This window comes from Hemicordylus capensis, chromosome 6, assembly GCF_027244095.1.
Source record: "Hemicordylus capensis ecotype Gifberg chromosome 6, rHemCap1.1.pri, whole genome shotgun sequence".
NCBI lineage: Eukaryota > Metazoa > Chordata > Lepidosauria > Squamata > Cordylidae > Hemicordylus > Hemicordylus capensis.
Window position 1 is genome coordinate 160,978,011 of NC_069662.1, and position 17,551 is coordinate 160,995,561.

General features: G+C 46.1%; 1 protein-coding gene across 17 annotated transcripts in view; it reads right to left on the minus strand.

The window, feature by feature from the left end:
• LOC128332064 (sodium channel protein type 5 subunit alpha-like) overlaps positions 1–17,551 on the minus strand; it is a 205,676-nt gene that overhangs the window by 157,079 nt on the left and 31,046 nt on the right. For 16 of the 17 annotated variants that reach the window (XR_008310543.1, XR_008310542.1, XM_053266305.1 and 13 more), the window contains one exon: positions 10,152–10,239. Coding sequence is in view for 14 of the 17 variants with exons in the window: in XM_053266305.1 (XP_053122280.1) it covers positions 10,152–10,239 (88 nt within the window). In the remaining 3 variants the exon portion in view is untranslated. Of the gene's footprint in view, positions 1–10,151; positions 10,240–17,551 lie in introns of those variants that run through there. The other variant, XM_053266316.1, reaches the window with a different exon arrangement.

Here is a 17,551-nt window from a genome sequence, read left to right on the forward strand (position 1 = left end):
CCTGCAGATGATAATCTCTCCCTTGGTGAGCGAGCAGATCTCTTTCCCAGACGATTCCCAGCTCCTGCTGGCAGCAGAGAGTTTCTGGGGCTGGGAAGCCCCCAGAAGCTCCATAATGCACTGTGTGAGCGTGTTGTGCATTATGGGGAGCCTCACAATGCCAGTCGGAAGGATACTTGTGTGCCGATGCAGCACAGAGCCGTGTGGCACTGACACAGGATACATTAGCCCAGGTTAAACTGTGGTTAATAGCTGAGGCACCCGACAGGGTTTGCCACCGTGCTGCTGCCAGGAGCCGTGCAATTCCCAGCAGTTCACGCCTGCAAGCAAAGCCGGGCTGGGCTTTCCTAGCCCCGGTTTGCCTGTGTGTGTGAATAGCCCCTTTGATTCTCTTGCAACCTCATTAAATGCTTCTTGCACCAAACTGGCTCTTGGCATTTTATAGTCAATACAAGGATTCTCAAAGTCTGGAGGCAGACAACAGTTTATCCAGAGAGTTTAATATGATGCAATAAGCCACTGCTGATTATGGAATAAGCACTTTTTTCTTTTTCTTTTTTGTCTCACTGTTCACTCTGGTCAAATAGGTTTTGTGGGGTTTCATACTACTACTTGAAACAAAATAAATAAGTATCCATTTGCAACAATTCTCTCTGTTATCTTCAACGGTTTTAGGGCCAAACTGGATGAGAGAGTGAAAATCTGTGATCAAATTTCCCATAATGTTTTTTCTAATTAAAGCAGCTGAAGGAGCATTCATCTCAGGACCACAGTGCTGGGGGAAGAGGCATTTTAACTCTTTTACCTGTATTACTTTCATAATGTAAATCACCTTCCCTAGGTTGCTATTTGACCTATCCTGGAAAATTTATGGATGCCCCTAAAATCAGGTTGCTTACCTGTAACCAATGATCTTGTCATGATCCATTGCAATCATAACAATGGGTTCTGTGCCTGTGCAGGACCATTCAGGCAGAATTGACTAGCTCCCCAAAGCTTTTAGCCCTGCCCCTTGCACGTGGTGCATTTCCTCAGTTTGGGCAGGCTAGCGTTTTTTACTCAGTTCCTGGAGGACCGACAGTGGAGTCCAAATATTGTATGGCAGCAGTGTACAGTTCCACAAGGTAAGTAGTGTCTCTTTTACTCTGCAAACATACATTTTGATACTTCGCATACGGCAGTGGGGCCAGCAGGAGGATCTTATGACTGCAACAGATCACTACCAGATCAATGGTTACAGGAGAGCAACCTGTTTATCTGGATCATGATCCATTGCAGTCATATGAATGGGGGACTAACGAGCTGTCAGTCTGGAGGTGGGCATAGTATGTTTAAGGTAAGACCCTTTTCAGCACATTCATCCCGAAGTTGTCCTGAGCTACAGAGCAAAGGTCCAAGGCATAATGCTTGACAGGTATGATCAGAGGCCCAAGTAGCTGCAGTGTAGATGTCCCTGAACCTGATTCCTGCCATGTGGGCAGCAGAGGTAGCATAAGCCCTAGTAAAGTGGGCCCGTATAGACTTTGGAGGGCCCACTTTTTGGTGCTTGTAAGCCAAAAAAAATCAACTACATGATCCAGTGCAAGAGTCTCCATCTTGATATTTGGCAACCTTTCATGTTATCCTTGTAACTCACAAAAAGCCATTTTGTCTTTCTATAGGGCTTGGTCAGTTTCAAGTAGAAGAGGAGAGCACGTCTCACATCCAGGGAATGCAGCAAGCGCTCGAGAGGCATTGTGGGATTCTGGAAGAAAGTAGGTAAGACTATGTCGCTATTAATGTGCAAGTCAGAGGCCACTTTGGGCCTGAATTCGGGGTCAATGTGAAGCACAACTTTGTCCTCATGGAATTTTGCATAGGGGACATTTATACATAATGAACTTGCTGACACAGTGAGCCAACGTTATGGCTAACAAAAAGGCCATCTTGCGAGTCACCAATTTTGAAGGTGCCCTGGCCATGGGCTCAAATGGAGGCTCCGTCAGGGCTGAAAGGACGAGGTATAGGCTCCATTGGTCAGTGGGACGCTGGATAGGCAGGTAAACGTTGTTTAACCCTTTAAGGAATCATTTCGAGTCCAGATGAGAGAAGACGATTTTACCATCCCATTTGGGATGGCAAGGAGAGAGAGCAGCCAGGTGTACTTTGATGGAGACATTGGCCAGGTTACTGTGTTTCAGAAATGTGAGATAGAGCAAGACTTCTCAGGAAGTAGCAGCACTAGGCAGGAAACGGTGTTCCTGAGCATAAAGTCTGAACTGCTTCCACTTGCTGTTGTAGTTTACACGAGTAGATTTCTTTCGGTCATTAAGGAGGATGTCAGTCAAGAGTTTATCCTCCACGCAGTCAAGTTTAGAGTTTTTAGGTCGGGGTGGTGTAGCCTTCCGTTTTCTTGTAGGAGAAGATCCTCACGTTGGGGCAGATGCCTGTGGCGACCCTTCGACAGTCTGAGTGCCTGTTGAAACTATGTCTGCCAGGGCCACCATGGAGCAATCAAGATGCAGTCTGCAAACTCCTGAAGGATTTTCACTAGTACCATGTTTAGCAGAGGGTAGGGTGGAAAGATGTATAGAAACCATCGACCCCAGTCAAACTGCAAAGCATCTTTTCTGGAGCCTTGACTGATGCTTGCCCTCAAGCAATACTGGGGACACTTTTTGTTTGTGGGCATAGCAAACAGGTTGATTTCTGGTGTACCCCAGGCCCGTAACAACAGACAGAGGTATTAAAGAGATTTCTGTACTAGGCGGTATAGAAATGCAATAAATAATAAAGGTTGATCTCCCATTTGTGTTGCTGCGGATAAAATGAGGACCTGCTGAGATGGTCCGCCAAGGTGTTCTCCACTCCTTTGATGTGGATTGCAACCAGGCCTATCTGTCATGGTATGGCCCAGTTCCAAATTTGCAGGCTGAGCATGCAGAGGGAGCAGGACACTGTCCCTCCCTGGTGGTTTAAGTAGGAGATAGCCGTAGTGTTGTCTAGGCTGACTTGGATGTGCTCACTTGCCAGGGATGGCTGAAAGGATTTGAGAGCCTGCAACACCACCAGGAGCGCCAAGAAGTTGATGTGCATCTGGCATTGGCTTGGAGACCATAGTCCCTGAGCTCAAAGATCCCTGCAATGGGCTCCCCAGCCGCATAAGGATGCATCCGTCATGAACCGTGCAGAAGGTTGGGATACCTGGAACGGGGCTCCAGACAGCAGGTTGATCTGTTTTGTCCACCATCGTAGGGACACTAGGATTGCTATTAGCATCTGTGTAATGTCTACATTTGGATAAAACATGGAGAGAAACCAAAGTTGGAAACGTAGGAGACACAGCCTGGCACAGTGGAGTTGCACAAAGCCATGAGTCCCAGCAGCTTCTGTACTTCATGGGCATTTTGTGTGGGTTGGCCCATGAATGAAGTTACGAGTGTCTTGATGTGGAGGAAGTGCTCCTCAGGAAGGAATGCACATTGCAACTGTGCATCGAGGACTGCCCCTATGGAGTCCATGCGCTTGGCTGGCTCCAGTCTGGATTTTGACTAGTTGACTTGAATGCCCAGTTCTTTGAGTAAATTCAGGACTGTCAACACCTGCAAATCGAATTTGCTTTTTTGTCTGCCTGTCAAAGGCCAGTTGTCTAGGTAGGAGAAAATGGCTATGCCTTGTGTTCAAAGGTGAGCGACAATGATGGCCATGCATTTCGTAAATACACGGGGAGCCATTGCCAACACAAAAGGTAGGACATTGTATTGGTAGACATGATGACCCACCGTAAACTGTAGGTATTGTCTGTGGTTGGTTTGGATCCTGATGTGGAAGTACGCATCCGGGAGATCCAACGCTGCGAACCATTCCTCCTCGTGGAGAAGAGGAACGATGCTCTGCAGTGTCACCATGTGAAACTTGCACACATCTACATGATGGTTCAGCCACTGTAGGTCCATTATTGACCTCAGTCCCCCATTTTGTTTGGGGATCTGGAAGAAATGGGAGTAAAACCCCTGCCAGTGAACTGTCCACCGAACAGGCGATATTACCCCCTTGTCCAAGAGAGTCTGAACTTCATCCATCAGTAGTGGGGATGCAGGCCTGTACTTGATCCCAACGAATGCCGGAAGGGTCTCAAACTCTGTGGCATAGCCCATTTGGATTATGCGAAGGACCCAAAAATCTGATGTTATGTTGCGCCATGCGAAGGCATGACTCACCAGCCTGATGTTGGAGGTGGCTATGAAGGTTTTTCAAAGTAAGGTAGATGGTAGAGACTCTTGGGTAAGGTGAATCAGTGGACTGGCCCCCTGATCAAAGATGCTGCTTGTTGGAATCAGCAGGTTTAGGGCAGTGAGGCCCTTTACTTCTGGTTAGGAGGTTTTCTCCTGAAACACTGATAAGGTTTGCAGAAGTCCCTCTTGTCGGATTGTTTATATAAATATTGCCATCGGCCTTATTGGCAGTACTTAGACATGATGATTGAGCAGGTGTCGAAAATGTTTTTGCCATTGACTGACTTTTTAATGACATCTGACCATAGCGACATCTGTTGTCTCACAGAAAAGACCCTTCCCATGGAAGGGCAAATTTTCTACTCTGTCCCTATGTCGGGCTGCAGCGTGGTAGACCATAGCCAGGCATGCCTCCTCAGTGCAATAGCTCCCGCTAGAGTTCAAGACTCTGTCTCCACTAAGTGCTTGGCATTGGCCAAATGTTGGCGAGTAAGAAGTGTCACTCTGGTATGTATGTCATTAAACTTTGCCAAGAACTCCTCTGGCGAAAGGTCAACTTGTTGTTAGAAGAGTGTGTATATTTGGCAAAGCAGGCCACATAAATTAGCAATTTTTACTCCCAGACAATACACGGGATAAGTTTTTCGTCCTAAGACATCTAACTTGCAACCCTCTTTGTCCCCTGAGGTAGTGTGCCATCTACCAGATTTAGAGGAAGATGCACAATCTACCACAATTGAGTTTTTTGGGGGATGTTTCAGGAGGAAATCATCCTCATCTTCCTGAATCCTATACAAATTCTCCAGATGCTTAGAGGTCGGAGCCAAAGTTTGCAGGGTTTGCCATGCAGATTTGGCCGCTGTGGATATAACTGGCAGGATAGGAAGATGTACTGACTGGGTCGAAGCTGTGCAGTTGAGGAACTTGTAAAGTGGATCCTCTATGTCGAGAGGTTGCTTTTTCTTTTTTAGTTCCAGTCCAAGTGCCAGTGCCATTTCAGAGATTTGTCAATGGTACAACCACATCTCTTCATTCAAAAAAACATTGTTGGAGGGTACCATCTTGAGATGCGGATCATCAGAATGATCGGACGAAGTTGAAGAACTGGAAGAGTCAGAGTCCTAATCCTCTGTTAGTATCACGGTGTGAGGTCCAGAAGGGGCAGGGACCTTCTTTTTGGACACTGTTTGCGTGGTGGAGGAAGTCGTGTCAAGGACTGTAGTTTGGGTTGTTTGGCTTTTAAGGAGTTGAGACCGAGACATCTCCGTGGTCTAAGTGGACATGCAGGAAAGTAAGATTGGACTTTTCGGTACTGTGTCAGTTTCTAGAATTGGAGGGGTAACCTGCGTCAATATCAAAGTCAGAACCAGAGTCAGCATCAGCAACGTGGTAACTTGAGTTTATGTTAAGATCACCAACGTGATTGGGGCAGGCAGTTCCGGAGGAGGAATGACTTGGGTGCTGTTGGAACCATCGATGTCAACAGCTAATGTCGAGCCTTCCAAAGTTTGTAATCTTGGTAGTCTGAAGGAAGGTGTCATGGCTCAGACTTCTGACTCAGAGGAGTCAGGGCAGGAACGGGAGGATTTGCCTGCTGGTGAGGGCTCAGAGGCACAGCAACAGGACTTGGAAGGGAGCCCAGACTCTCAGGGGCATATCTAGGGGTAGGGCAGGCAGGGCACGTGCCCCGGGCGCCACTTGAAGGGGTTGCCATTTTGTAAAATTAATTTTTTTTAAAAAAATGGCTGCCAAAAACAAAATGGCCACCGTGCATGCTCAAATGGCCTCTGTGAGGCTCTAGGTCATGCCAAGCTTTGCAGAGGCCATTTGAGCATGTGCAGTGGCCATTTTGTTTTCAGTGGCCTTTAAAAAAAGAAGAAGATTATTTTTAAAAACGGCCACTGCACATGCTCAAATGGTCCCTGCGAGGCCCTAGAGGCCAGCGGGGTGAGGGGGAATCTTTGCAAACCCCCCCAGCCTTTAGGAAGCCCCCCAAAGGGGCTACGGGTAAAAATAATAATAAATATATAATATAAGACACTGTACACATATTCAGATTGGCACTATGTACAGAGAATCAGGGCTTGTGAATACTGAGCTGATTCTTAAGAGCTAGGATTGTATTCATTTGCTCTTACTTTGCTTCTTGTGATAAGTGAGTTAAATGTGATGTCTTGCTAATATGGCTATTAATGGTGAGTTTGTCTTTGAATCAGTGTGAAACCCTTAATATTAAGGCCCACTGGGAGTTTCTTGCTCTCTTTCTCTCATTTTAACTGTCTTTCTGAAAGACTAGAATATATTCCAAGCAGTGACAGTTTACTCTGCATATCCTTTAATTATTTTCAGAGTATCTGGGAAAAGTCAAATTCTCCATTGATTTTAAAAACTTATGTAATGGTGATGCTACAATGCATAGTAGAGAATTAGACAGGCACTTCTGTTTAGTTTTCCAAGTACACCTCCACATAGTATTTGGGTATTTCATGAGCCCCCACATACTGAAATTTGTAGTTTTCCAGCATTTTTTGGTCTGGCTAAGTCCACTGCTAAATAGTTTTTGAAATATTAAAAGATTAATGAGCCTGACTTGTATTTTTCAGCTAATATTATGGTAAAGTTATCTGAAAGATGGGTGTCAGATGCTTGGACAGGGGGTGCAATTTCAGTGTTTGCCCTAGGCGCTATTTTCCCTAGATACGCCTCTGCAGCTGAGGATTCGCAACAGCTGCCAGACATGATTTCTGATGGGGAGGAGCCTGGGATTTCACCTGTCTTGAGAAGACAGCTCAAGAGGGAGGCTCAGTGGAAGTCACGCAGGTGCAGGAGATCACTAGAGAGGAAGCCGAAGTGCTGACTCAGAGAAGCCTGATTTGCTGCTGATTCTCTTGAACCCTATATATTTGGTACTCTCTCAATTGCTCAGGGCTGTTTGCAACGTTTCACTGGCTGCAATAGACAGTGTGTTATTTGAATACCAAAACTTTGTCCGAGTTCTAGTTTGCCTTGTTTGTGCTTTCCTGCTTTGTTCTGTTAATTCCTTGCTTCTGTCGTCCTTTGCTATTTTCATTCCTTTGCTCGATGTTTTCTTTCACTTATTACTCAGTTATTGTTAGAGGGGGGTACCTAGTGCAGTTCAGGGGACTGAATTCATTTCCTGTTTTCTTTGTGAGCCTTTTATTTTTCACTCGTGCAGTTCCGCTGCCACTTTCTGTTAACTCACCGGGGAGTGCTGAATAGGGATGTGCAAGGGTCCAGACTGGTCCGGACCGGCACGAGGGGGGCGGTCTACCTTTAAGGGCGGGGGGTAGAACTTACCCCTCCCGCCGCTCTTCCCCCTCCGGTGCTGCATTTTAAATCGAAGTTTTCGGGGCGGCAGCGTTCCTCCCTGCCACCGTCGTTGCCCGGAAGATGCAGTAATACAAGCACGCATGCGCGCCCGTTGTCGCCATGCACGCGCCGGCGACAGGCACACACGCACCGCAACGCGTGCTTGTATTACTGCATCTTCCGGGCAACGACGGGGGCAGGGGCGGCAGGGAGGAACGCTGCCGCCCCGAAAACTTCGATTTAAAACGCAGCACCGGAGGGGGAAGAGTGGCGGGAGGGGTAGGTTCTACCCCCCGCCCTTAAAAGGTAGACCCCCCGCAGTGCCGGACCGCCGGACCGGTCCGTTTCCGAACCGGTTCGGAGGCCTCCAACATGGTCTCTGAACCGGTTCGTGCACATCCCTAGTGCTGAAGGGGGTTGTAAATCCTGTTGGGTTAGCCGAGCTAACAGATTTACGACAGCAGTCCTGGGGAAGGAAAGTATGCAGCATCTCTGCCACCCCCCTCTCAAGAAGTAAACCTTGAGTGGTTACGTATTCTCCGGCTGCCCTCCAGACATGTGGGCTTGTAGGTTGTGGTGTTGACAGTCAGCTTGCTGTGTGGAAAGGCTGACAAAATCAAAGCCCCTGGCGTCTTCAGCATCAACAAAGTTATGCCATCATCCTCAACAAAGCTATGCCATTGTCCTCGGTATTTAGCCTATGGTTCAAAAACCCATAAATGGTGGAGCTCGAAGGCATGCTTTCGCTCAAGTCTAGTAAGTTCAATAATCATTGGGCATCACCCAGTCCCAAGATGGCTTCCATGTCATTGTCTTCGACCTGCTAACTCTACTAATTTGGCAAAGAGGCACCTTCTAACGTGGTGATTCTCTTTATTTAGCAGGAGGAGAATAACTGGCCCTATCCACCCCCAGCACAGTAGCTGCAGTGACTGTTGTTGGTGTCTATCTTATGTTACTTTTTAGATTGTGAGCCCTTTAGGGACAATCCATCTTATCTTATTTAATTATTATTTCTCTGTGTAAACTGCCCTGAGCCATTTTTGGAAGGGCAGAATAGAATTCGAATATAAATAAATAAATAAATAAATAAATAGGTGTGAAAGGAAATTGGTGAAGGACGAGAAGCTTGTGAAATTGGGTGAACCGCTGGAGAAGGTGACTGCCTCGGCGTTGAGGCCAGTGAAAGGGAACGCTCTTGATGGCGAGCGGAGTATGTTGTAGTATTGCCCTCGATGTCGACGCAGATGTCAAAGCTCGGTGTCGAATCCAGGATCACAACATCAAGGATCGCAAGACAGGGATAAGGCATTGCGGGCACTGACTGGAGCGCCTTCGGAGAAAGAGAAGCATGGGACGTAGTCTCAGTGGAGGTCTTCAAACTTTTCAGCCAGTGCCTCATGTGAGGGGGCTGCCCATTGGCATCAAAGCCTCAATGCTGGGACTTATGTTTCTTCTGACAGGAAGACTCCAAAAGCGGTTTGGTAAAAGTTGCCGCAGAAGTCTGGGTCGAGGATTTAGAATGTGCGGCAGAAGTCCTTGACAACTGACTTCAGTACCGTGCTCGATGCTGACTTAATTTTCCCGATGTCGAGGGCATGGGAGATTTTGGTATTGTGGTGCTAGGGCAAAGCACTTCATCATAATGAACTGCCCTCAGTCGTAGCACTCTGTTCTTTCTTGTTTGGTGAGAGGAAGTTAAACAGATCTTACAGGTGGAAGTATTGTGCTCTTCACTCAAACAAAGTAAACACAAGTCATGATCACCTGCTGATGGGAGTTTAGCGTTGCAGTGAATGCAGCATTTAAAAGTCATTTTTGTATCCATTATGGGATTGGGAAATAAGGATTTAAAATACTCAAGCGTATGTTCGAAGTCCGAGTCCATCCAAAGTCTTAGCCGAATAAAATGTTTGTTCATTTTCGTCAAAGTTAAGGGATTTAGAATAAGAATTGTCTGGTCCAGCCCAAGGTGGTAACACGTTATTAACTAATCTTTTTACCTTTTTTCTAACAGAAAACTGTTCCGGTCCGAGAAGTTAACTGTCTGAGATCAGAAAGGAACTGAGGAGAAAACACTAGCCCACCCAAACTGAGGAAATGCACCACATGCAACGGGGGGTGGGGGTGGGGGTTAATCGCTTTGAGGAGCTAGTCAATTCTGCCTGAAAGGTCCAGCACAGGCACAGAACCCATTCTCATGGCTGAAACGGATCACGATCCAGATTATAAGTTTCCCCTGGTGAGATAAATAGCAAGGTAAGTGGGGTTACATCAGGAAATGACACAGGAAACAGTTAGTGCTGCTCTTCCCCAGAACCATAGTCCTAATCCCACACACAAGCTGTTTTTAAAAGAGGTTTTTAAAAGACAGATCAAATCATGGCCCTCCAATGTCTCATTCAGTTTTGCCTTTAAAAGCCATTGTCTGTCTCCTGCTAAAGATTATCAGAAGCTACAATGCAACCTACATTTCATTGTCATGTAGCTCCCATATCACACTACAGTTTTTCCTAGTTACAGTCTTGCAATGCTGCCTAATTCAGTCCAATAGATCAGTTTACAATTGTTTGAGGGGAGTGCATAAAAGTTTACAGTAATACTTACTCAGTGATGTTGTTATCTTGTGGCAATTTGTTCAAAGTCATAAACACACAGTTGACAAGAACAACACATGTTATGAATGTCATGAATAATGTAAATAATCAGTTAAGGAAATGACATTTCACTGAAAAATACAAAAGTACTAATACATTCAACATTTATTAATATACGTAGTAAAAGGTGAATCATCAGACAAATATGACTAATACTTTTATTTATTTATTTATCAAATTTATATACCGCCCAAACTTTTGTCTCTGGGCAATTAACATAAAACAATTAAAACACATAAAAAGTTAAAACAATTCAACAATTTAAAATCAATCACAAAATTAAAACCAACAAATTTTTAAAAGCTGAGAGAGCTTGGTTGAAAAGATGGGTTTTCAGATTTTTATTTTTTTTTAATTTGCCAGAGATGGGGAAGATCATATCTTAGTAGGGAGCGCATTCCACAATCTCGGGGCAGCAACCAAGAAGGCCTGTCTCTGTGTAGCCACCAGACAAGTTGGCAGTAACTGGAGACGGGCCTTCTCAAATGACCTCAATGGGCAGTGGGGTTCATAGTGAAGAAGACGCTCTCTTAAATACCCAGAGCCAAAGCTGTTCAGGGCTTTATAAGTTATAACTAGCACTTTGTATTTTGCCCTGAAACCTATTGGCAGCCAGTGTAGCTCCATCAGCAAAAGAGTAATGTGGTTTCGCCAAGATGACCCAGAGACCAACCTGGCTACCACATTCTGAACCAACAGAAGTTTCTGGACTATGTACAAAGGCAGCCCCATGTAGAGTGCATTACAGAAGTCAAGTCTGGTGGTTACCAACAAATATACCACTGTTTTGATGTCATTGATCTCGAGAAACGGGCGCAGCTGGTGTATCAGCTGGAGCTGATAGAAAGCACCCCTGAGTCCGACCACCGCCTCAACCTGAGAAACCAGAGAGAGATGTGAATCCAGAAGTACCCCCAGACTGCGAACCTGTTCCTTTTGGGGAAGTGTGGCCCCATCTAGAACAGGTAGATTAAAATTGTCTCTAGAGTTCTGACTCCACACAATAAGTACCTCTGTCTTATCTGGATTCAGCTTCAGTTTATTCTCCCACATCCAGCCCATTACTGCTTTCAGGCAGGCATCTAGGGAGGATATGCCAGCTCCTGAAGAAGCTGACATGGAGAAGTAGATGTGGGTGTCATCAGCATATTGGTAAAACCTGGCTCCAAATCCCCTGATGATCTCTCCCAGCGGTTTCATGTAGATGTTAAAAAGCACTGGAGAGAGTATGGAGACTTGAGGGACACCATACTTAAGCTCAGATTTTGAAGAGCAACAGTCTCCAATTGACACCATCTGGAATCTGTCCGAGAGGTAGGAACGGAACCACTGTAAAACAGTGCCTCCCACCTCCAACACCCTCAGATGTTCCAGAAGGATACTATGGTCGATAGTATCGAAAGCCGCAGAGAGAGCCAAAAGGACCAACAGAGTCGCACTTCTTCTGTCCATTGCCAATTGGAGATCATCCATCAGGCCGACCAAGGCAGTCTCCACCCCATTGTATGCCTGAAAACCAGTTTGAAATGGATCTAGATAATCAGTTTCCTCCAAGACCGCCTGGAGCTGAGAGGCCACCACCCTCTCAATTACCTTGCCCAGCCATGGGAGGTTGGAAACAGGCCTATAATTGCTCACCTCTGAGGGATCTAATACAGGCTTCTTTAGAAGAAGTCTAATTGCCTCCTTAAGACAAGGAGGCATACTGCCCTCCCTCAGAGAAGCATTTATGATTTCCACCAGGCTGCCTACAACAGCCTCCCTGCTAGATAGAACAAGCCATATTGGACAAAGGTCAAGAGAACAAGTGGTAGGCCTCATCACTCCAAGCAGCTTGTTCACATCCTCAGGAGTCACAAACTGAAACCAATCCAGTCAAATCGCATAAGTGGAGTTGTTGGAAACCTCCAGTTTAGACATCAAATTAATTGTGGAGTCTCCATCTAAGTCGGCCCGAATCCGAGAGATTTTATCTGTGAAAAATTCATTAAACACATCGCAGCGGGTAACTGATGACTCCAAATTCTGGTTCAAGGGAGGGGGAGCAGATATTAGTCCCCTCACAACCCTGAACAACTCCGCTGGACATGAACTCGCAGAGGCAATATGGGCAGAAAAGAACCGTTTCTTTACCACATGTATTGCCTGAGCATAGATCTTTAAATGTGATCTATGTCGTAATCTGTCGGATTTGATTCGAGTCTTTCTCCACTTGCGCTCCAGTTGCCTACCTTGCTGCTTCAGCCCCTGTAGATCTTCCGTATACCAAGGGGCCAATTTTGAAGCAGGTCGGGGGGTACGCTTAGGAGCAATCGTGTCTGCTGCCCTGGTGAGCAAGTTGTTCCAATTCTCAACCAGGGTATCAACAGGATTACCGGCAAAGCCAACATTGAATCCCTCCATGACAATGGGGAAATCACAGGAGTCCCCACCCACAGAACACCACCCTGATCAGAGTAAAAGACCATATCAAGAGTGTGACCTGCAATATAGATCGATCCTGAGACCGTTTGGGATAGGCCCATAGTTGTCATGGCCACTATGAACTCCTGAGCTGCCCCGGACAAATTGGTCCCCAAGTGAACATTGAAGTCCCCCAATACCAAAAGTCTGTGAGACTCCAACACAAGTTCCACAACCAAGTCCTTGAGCTCAGTAAGGGATTCCGTTGGGCAGCCAGGCGATCGGTACACCAACAGAAGTCCCAATCTATCCCTGGTCCCCAAACCTAAGTACACACATTCAATATGGTCTGATACCCTAACAGGGACCCTGGTATGGGAGATATTATCCTTATAGACCACAGCCACTCCACCTCCCCGCCCACGTCCCCTCACCTGCTCCTCTACAGAGTATCCTGGTGGGAGAAGCTGAGACCAGACTGGACCACTAGCCTCACACGGCCTCCTCCAACCAACCACAGCACTTATTAGTGCTGTGCTTTTTTAAAATAACATGAACTTTTAAAAACACATTTCCCCCCAAAGCAAGATAAAAAAGAACAGAACAGAAAATATGCATTTTTGGATGAAAATAATAACAGACAAAGAATGACCTCAAATTTGAGGAACAAAGAGAAAGGTAGAAGCATATCAATAACTGTAGACAATTAGAAAGATACACATTTGTACCTAGGAGGTACATACTCACTTGCAGTTCTTCCTTGTTTTTTATTTAATAAAAACTTTATTAGAACAAAATTTACATTGCAGAAAAAATTGATCCAAACACAAACAGCAAAACATCATACAACAAACCCCGATTCATCAATCCATTCACACTCTCATGATGTCTGGGGGAAGAAAACAACCATAATTCTCCAATTGGTGTAAAGAATGAAATCTAACAGATTAAATAAAAAACGTTATTTGTGGTCTGCTTGCATGGGACTGAATAATATGGGTTAACTTTTCTGAAATCGTGATATGCCATAAGTTCTTATACCAGATATCCATTGACATGTACTGATTTTTCCACTGCTTGGCTATAGCTAACCTGGCAGCAGTTACCATAAACACTATTTTTTTTTTAATGATACATCACAATTGACCCCAGAAAAACAGGTTGCTTACCTGGAACAGGTGATCTGGTAGTGGTTCCATACATTCATAAGGACTGGGTTCTGCGCCTGCGCAGACCATACTTCGGATAGAATTCTCTAGCTCCTCGCGACGCCCTACCGCCGGCAGTGCATGGCTGCAATACCCTTAAACGGTGGTTAGGTGTCCCCTTTCCTCAGTTTCTTGGTGCCCCCTTTCCTCAGTTTCTTGATGCCATTCAGTGTGACTGAGGACGACTGGCACTATGATCTTTAGTAGAGTCAGACAGTAGGTTAGATAGAAAATTGTTGCTAAGCAATCAACGTAGCTTAATCCTCTTGTTCACCCCAAATATGCAGCGGGGATGGACGGGCGGGTCTTATGAATGTATGGAACCACTACCAGATCACCTGTTACAGGTAAGCAACCTGTTTATCTGGATAGTGGTTCCAACATTCATAAGGACTCGGTGAATCACAAGCTGTTAAGTATGGATTGGGTGCATGAAGCTACGGTAGGATTCTCTTTAAAACCGCCCATCCAAATTCAGCCGCAGCTGCTAATCTAATGTCCAAAGCATAATGCTTGATGAAAGTCTGGTGTGACGCCCATGTGGCTGCCACACAAATGTCCTGAAATCTAATGCCCGACAGGTGTGCTGCAGAGGTTGCATATGCCCTGGTGGAGTGTGCCCGTACTTTAGAGGGCGGATCAACGTTCTGTAATTCATAAGCCTGCCTTATCTAATCCACCAGCCAGAAAGCTAACTTCTGGTGGGATGGGGGCTGTCCCCTATATCGGCACTTTTCACAAACGAATAGAAGTTTCATCTTACGCACTCGCTGTGTAGCTTTCAAATAGTACAGTAGCAACCTTCTTACATCTAGAGAATGCATTGCTTTGTCGTTGCATCTCTGGATCCTAAAAGAAGGTTGGCAAGACTATATTTGCATTGAGGTGGAAATCAGTGATAACCTTTGGTCTGAAGTCCGGGTCTAAACGCATTATCACACAGTCGGGGTGAATCACAGTGTATGGTTCATCAATCCGGAGGGCCCCGAGTTCACTCACTCTTCTTGCTGTGGTTATTGCCACTAAGAATAAAGTCTTAAGAGCTGTTAACTTCAATGACGCTGAGGCCATGGGCTCAAAAAGGGCTTCTGTCAGTGCCCCTAGCACCAGTGAGAGGCCCCATTTCTAAGCTGGCTGCCAAACAGGTGGGTAAAGATTATTTATCCCTCTGAGGAAGTCCTTGCATTTAGGATGCATGAAAACAGTCTTGCCATTCCAACCTGTGTGCCATGCTGACAAAGCTGCCATGCGAACCTTTATGGACACATTAGCTAACCCCACTCTCTTCAATGAGGTGAGATAAAGGAGCACTTACTTAAGTTCAGCCTTCTTTGGTTGAAATTGATGTTCTCGCGCATAGGCGGTAAGTCTATGCTACTTAGCATTGTAGTTCTTTCTCGTAGATTCCCTACGAGTGTTCAAAAGGATCTTCTTCAGAAACCTATATTCCAAGCTGTCAGGTTTAGTACTGACAGGTTGGGGTGGAGGCTCTGGCCCTGATTCTGTGAAAGTTGATCTTCCTACTTGGGGAGGCGTTTGTAAATTCCCTTCGAGAGTTTGAGTAGCTGAGTGAACCAGGGCTGGTGAGGCCACCAGGGAGCAATCACGATTGCCCACGTACGTTCCTGAAGGAGTTTGGCCATGATCCTGGGAAGGAGCGGAGTTGGTGGATATATATAGAAGAAGCTCTTCACCCATTGAAACTGAAAGGCGTCGCCCTTGGAATGTCTGCCCAGTCCCATTCTGGAACAGTAAGCATCGCATTTCCTGTTGAGTTCTGTTGCAAACAGATCCACCTCCGGCCACCCCCAGGTTGTGAACAGATCCTGAAGGATCTCTGTGTGCAGTTCCCACTCGTGTTGATGCAGTACAATTTCCCTGCTTAACGAATCTGCTAAACAGTTTAGACTCCCCTTGATATGTATTGCTTGTAAGTGGAGGCCGCTTGGAATAAACCAATTCCATATCTGCAAGCACAGGTTGCACAGTGCACAAGATACTGTGCCCCCTTGTTTGTTCACATAGGCTATTGCTGTGGTGTTGTCCATCTGTAGTTGGACCACTGTGTCCCGAAGTTCGTTTCCCAACGTGAGCAAAGCCCTGTATGCAGCTAGTAGCTCTAGGATTTTGCATGTCGCTTTCCTTTCGATTCCACAGACCCTGAGCCTTTCTGACTCCCATGTGAGCCCCCCCTGCCCCTCATGGATGCATCTGTCGTTAGGGTACAAGATGGTAATGGGTTCTTGAATGGCACCCCCTTCAAGAGATGAGTCTCTCTCGTCCACCAACGTAACGATAGCAGAACCTTTCGCGGCAGTAGCAGCCGTTTGGTCTGTGGATCGTGTTTCGGTTGAAAAAGACGGAGGAACCACAGCTGTAACTTGCACATCCTTAACTTTGCATAGGGTACTGTAGTGGTGCATGAAGGCATCAGGCCCAGAAGAACTTGTATTGATCTCGCCCTCTGTAGCGGTGTAACTTGGAATCCTCATACCAAGGCGGCAATTCTTAGGTACCGTTTCTCTGGCAGATACGCCATCTGCTGCAGCATATCTAGACGTGCTCCGATGTATTGTAGGCTTTGCGCTGGGTTCAGATGAGATTTCTTCCAGTTGACCTGGATTCCCAATTCGATTAATAGAGATTTCATAATCTCTATGTCCAAAATTAATTGCTCCCTGGATCTGGCTGTCAGGAGCCAATCGTCGAGGTACGGATATACTGATAGGCCAAAAACCCTTAGGTGCACCACAATGACTGCCATGCATTTTGTGAACACTCTTGGCGCCGTCACTAGTCCGAATGGCAGAACATTGTACTGATAGATCTGCGTCCCTAAGATGAAGCGTAGATATTTTCAGTGGTTTTGCTGTATGCCTACATGGAAGTACGCATCCTTGAGATCGAGCGTTGCAATCCATTCCTCCTCGTGGAGCAGGGGAAGGATGCCTTGCAACATTGTCATGCGGAATTTTTGCACTTCGATTAATTGATTGAGCCAGCATAAGTCCATTATTGGACGGATCCCACCGTCCTTCTTTGGAATCTGAAAGTATCGGGAATAGAATCCCGATTGGTCCTGAGACCACTGAACTGGAGATATGGCCTCCTTCCGTAGCAATTCCTGCACCTCATCCCGTAGGACAGGAGTATCTGGTGTGAACCTCATCCCCTGGAATGGAGGTAGCTCCTTGAACTCTATAGCATAACCTGTCGAAACTATTCGTAAAACCCACCGGTCTGATGTTATGCAGTGCCATGCTTGAGCATGACTGGCCAGTTTGATGGTATTTCCGGCAGGCGACAAGGTGATCTTTTTCCTCGCGCTCTTGTTGGTGTTGAATGTCTCGCAGGGATTCGGGGCCAAGACGTTGTCGGTCAGTGGGCTCTGTAACAGATCAAAGCTGCTGTTTTGGTTGCTGGGACGCTTTATTGCGGCCTTGCTGGTTAGACCGGTTCCGTGGCTGGAACTGACGTCAATTATAACATTGGTACTGGCGCCTATAATCTCTTCGCTCCAGTTGGCTATAGTAACCCTGCCTCTTTTGATAGGGTTGGTACCTCTGATATGACTGGTACCGCGTAGAACTAAATTTTTGGTTCGTGAAGGAGCATGCCGTCTATTTGGATTTTTTCCACTGCTCCATGGTTGTATCAGTGTCATCTGAAAATAGACCTTTTCCTCCAAAAGGCAAAACTTCAATGCGGTCTTTCATATCTTGTTGTAGTTGAGTAGCCC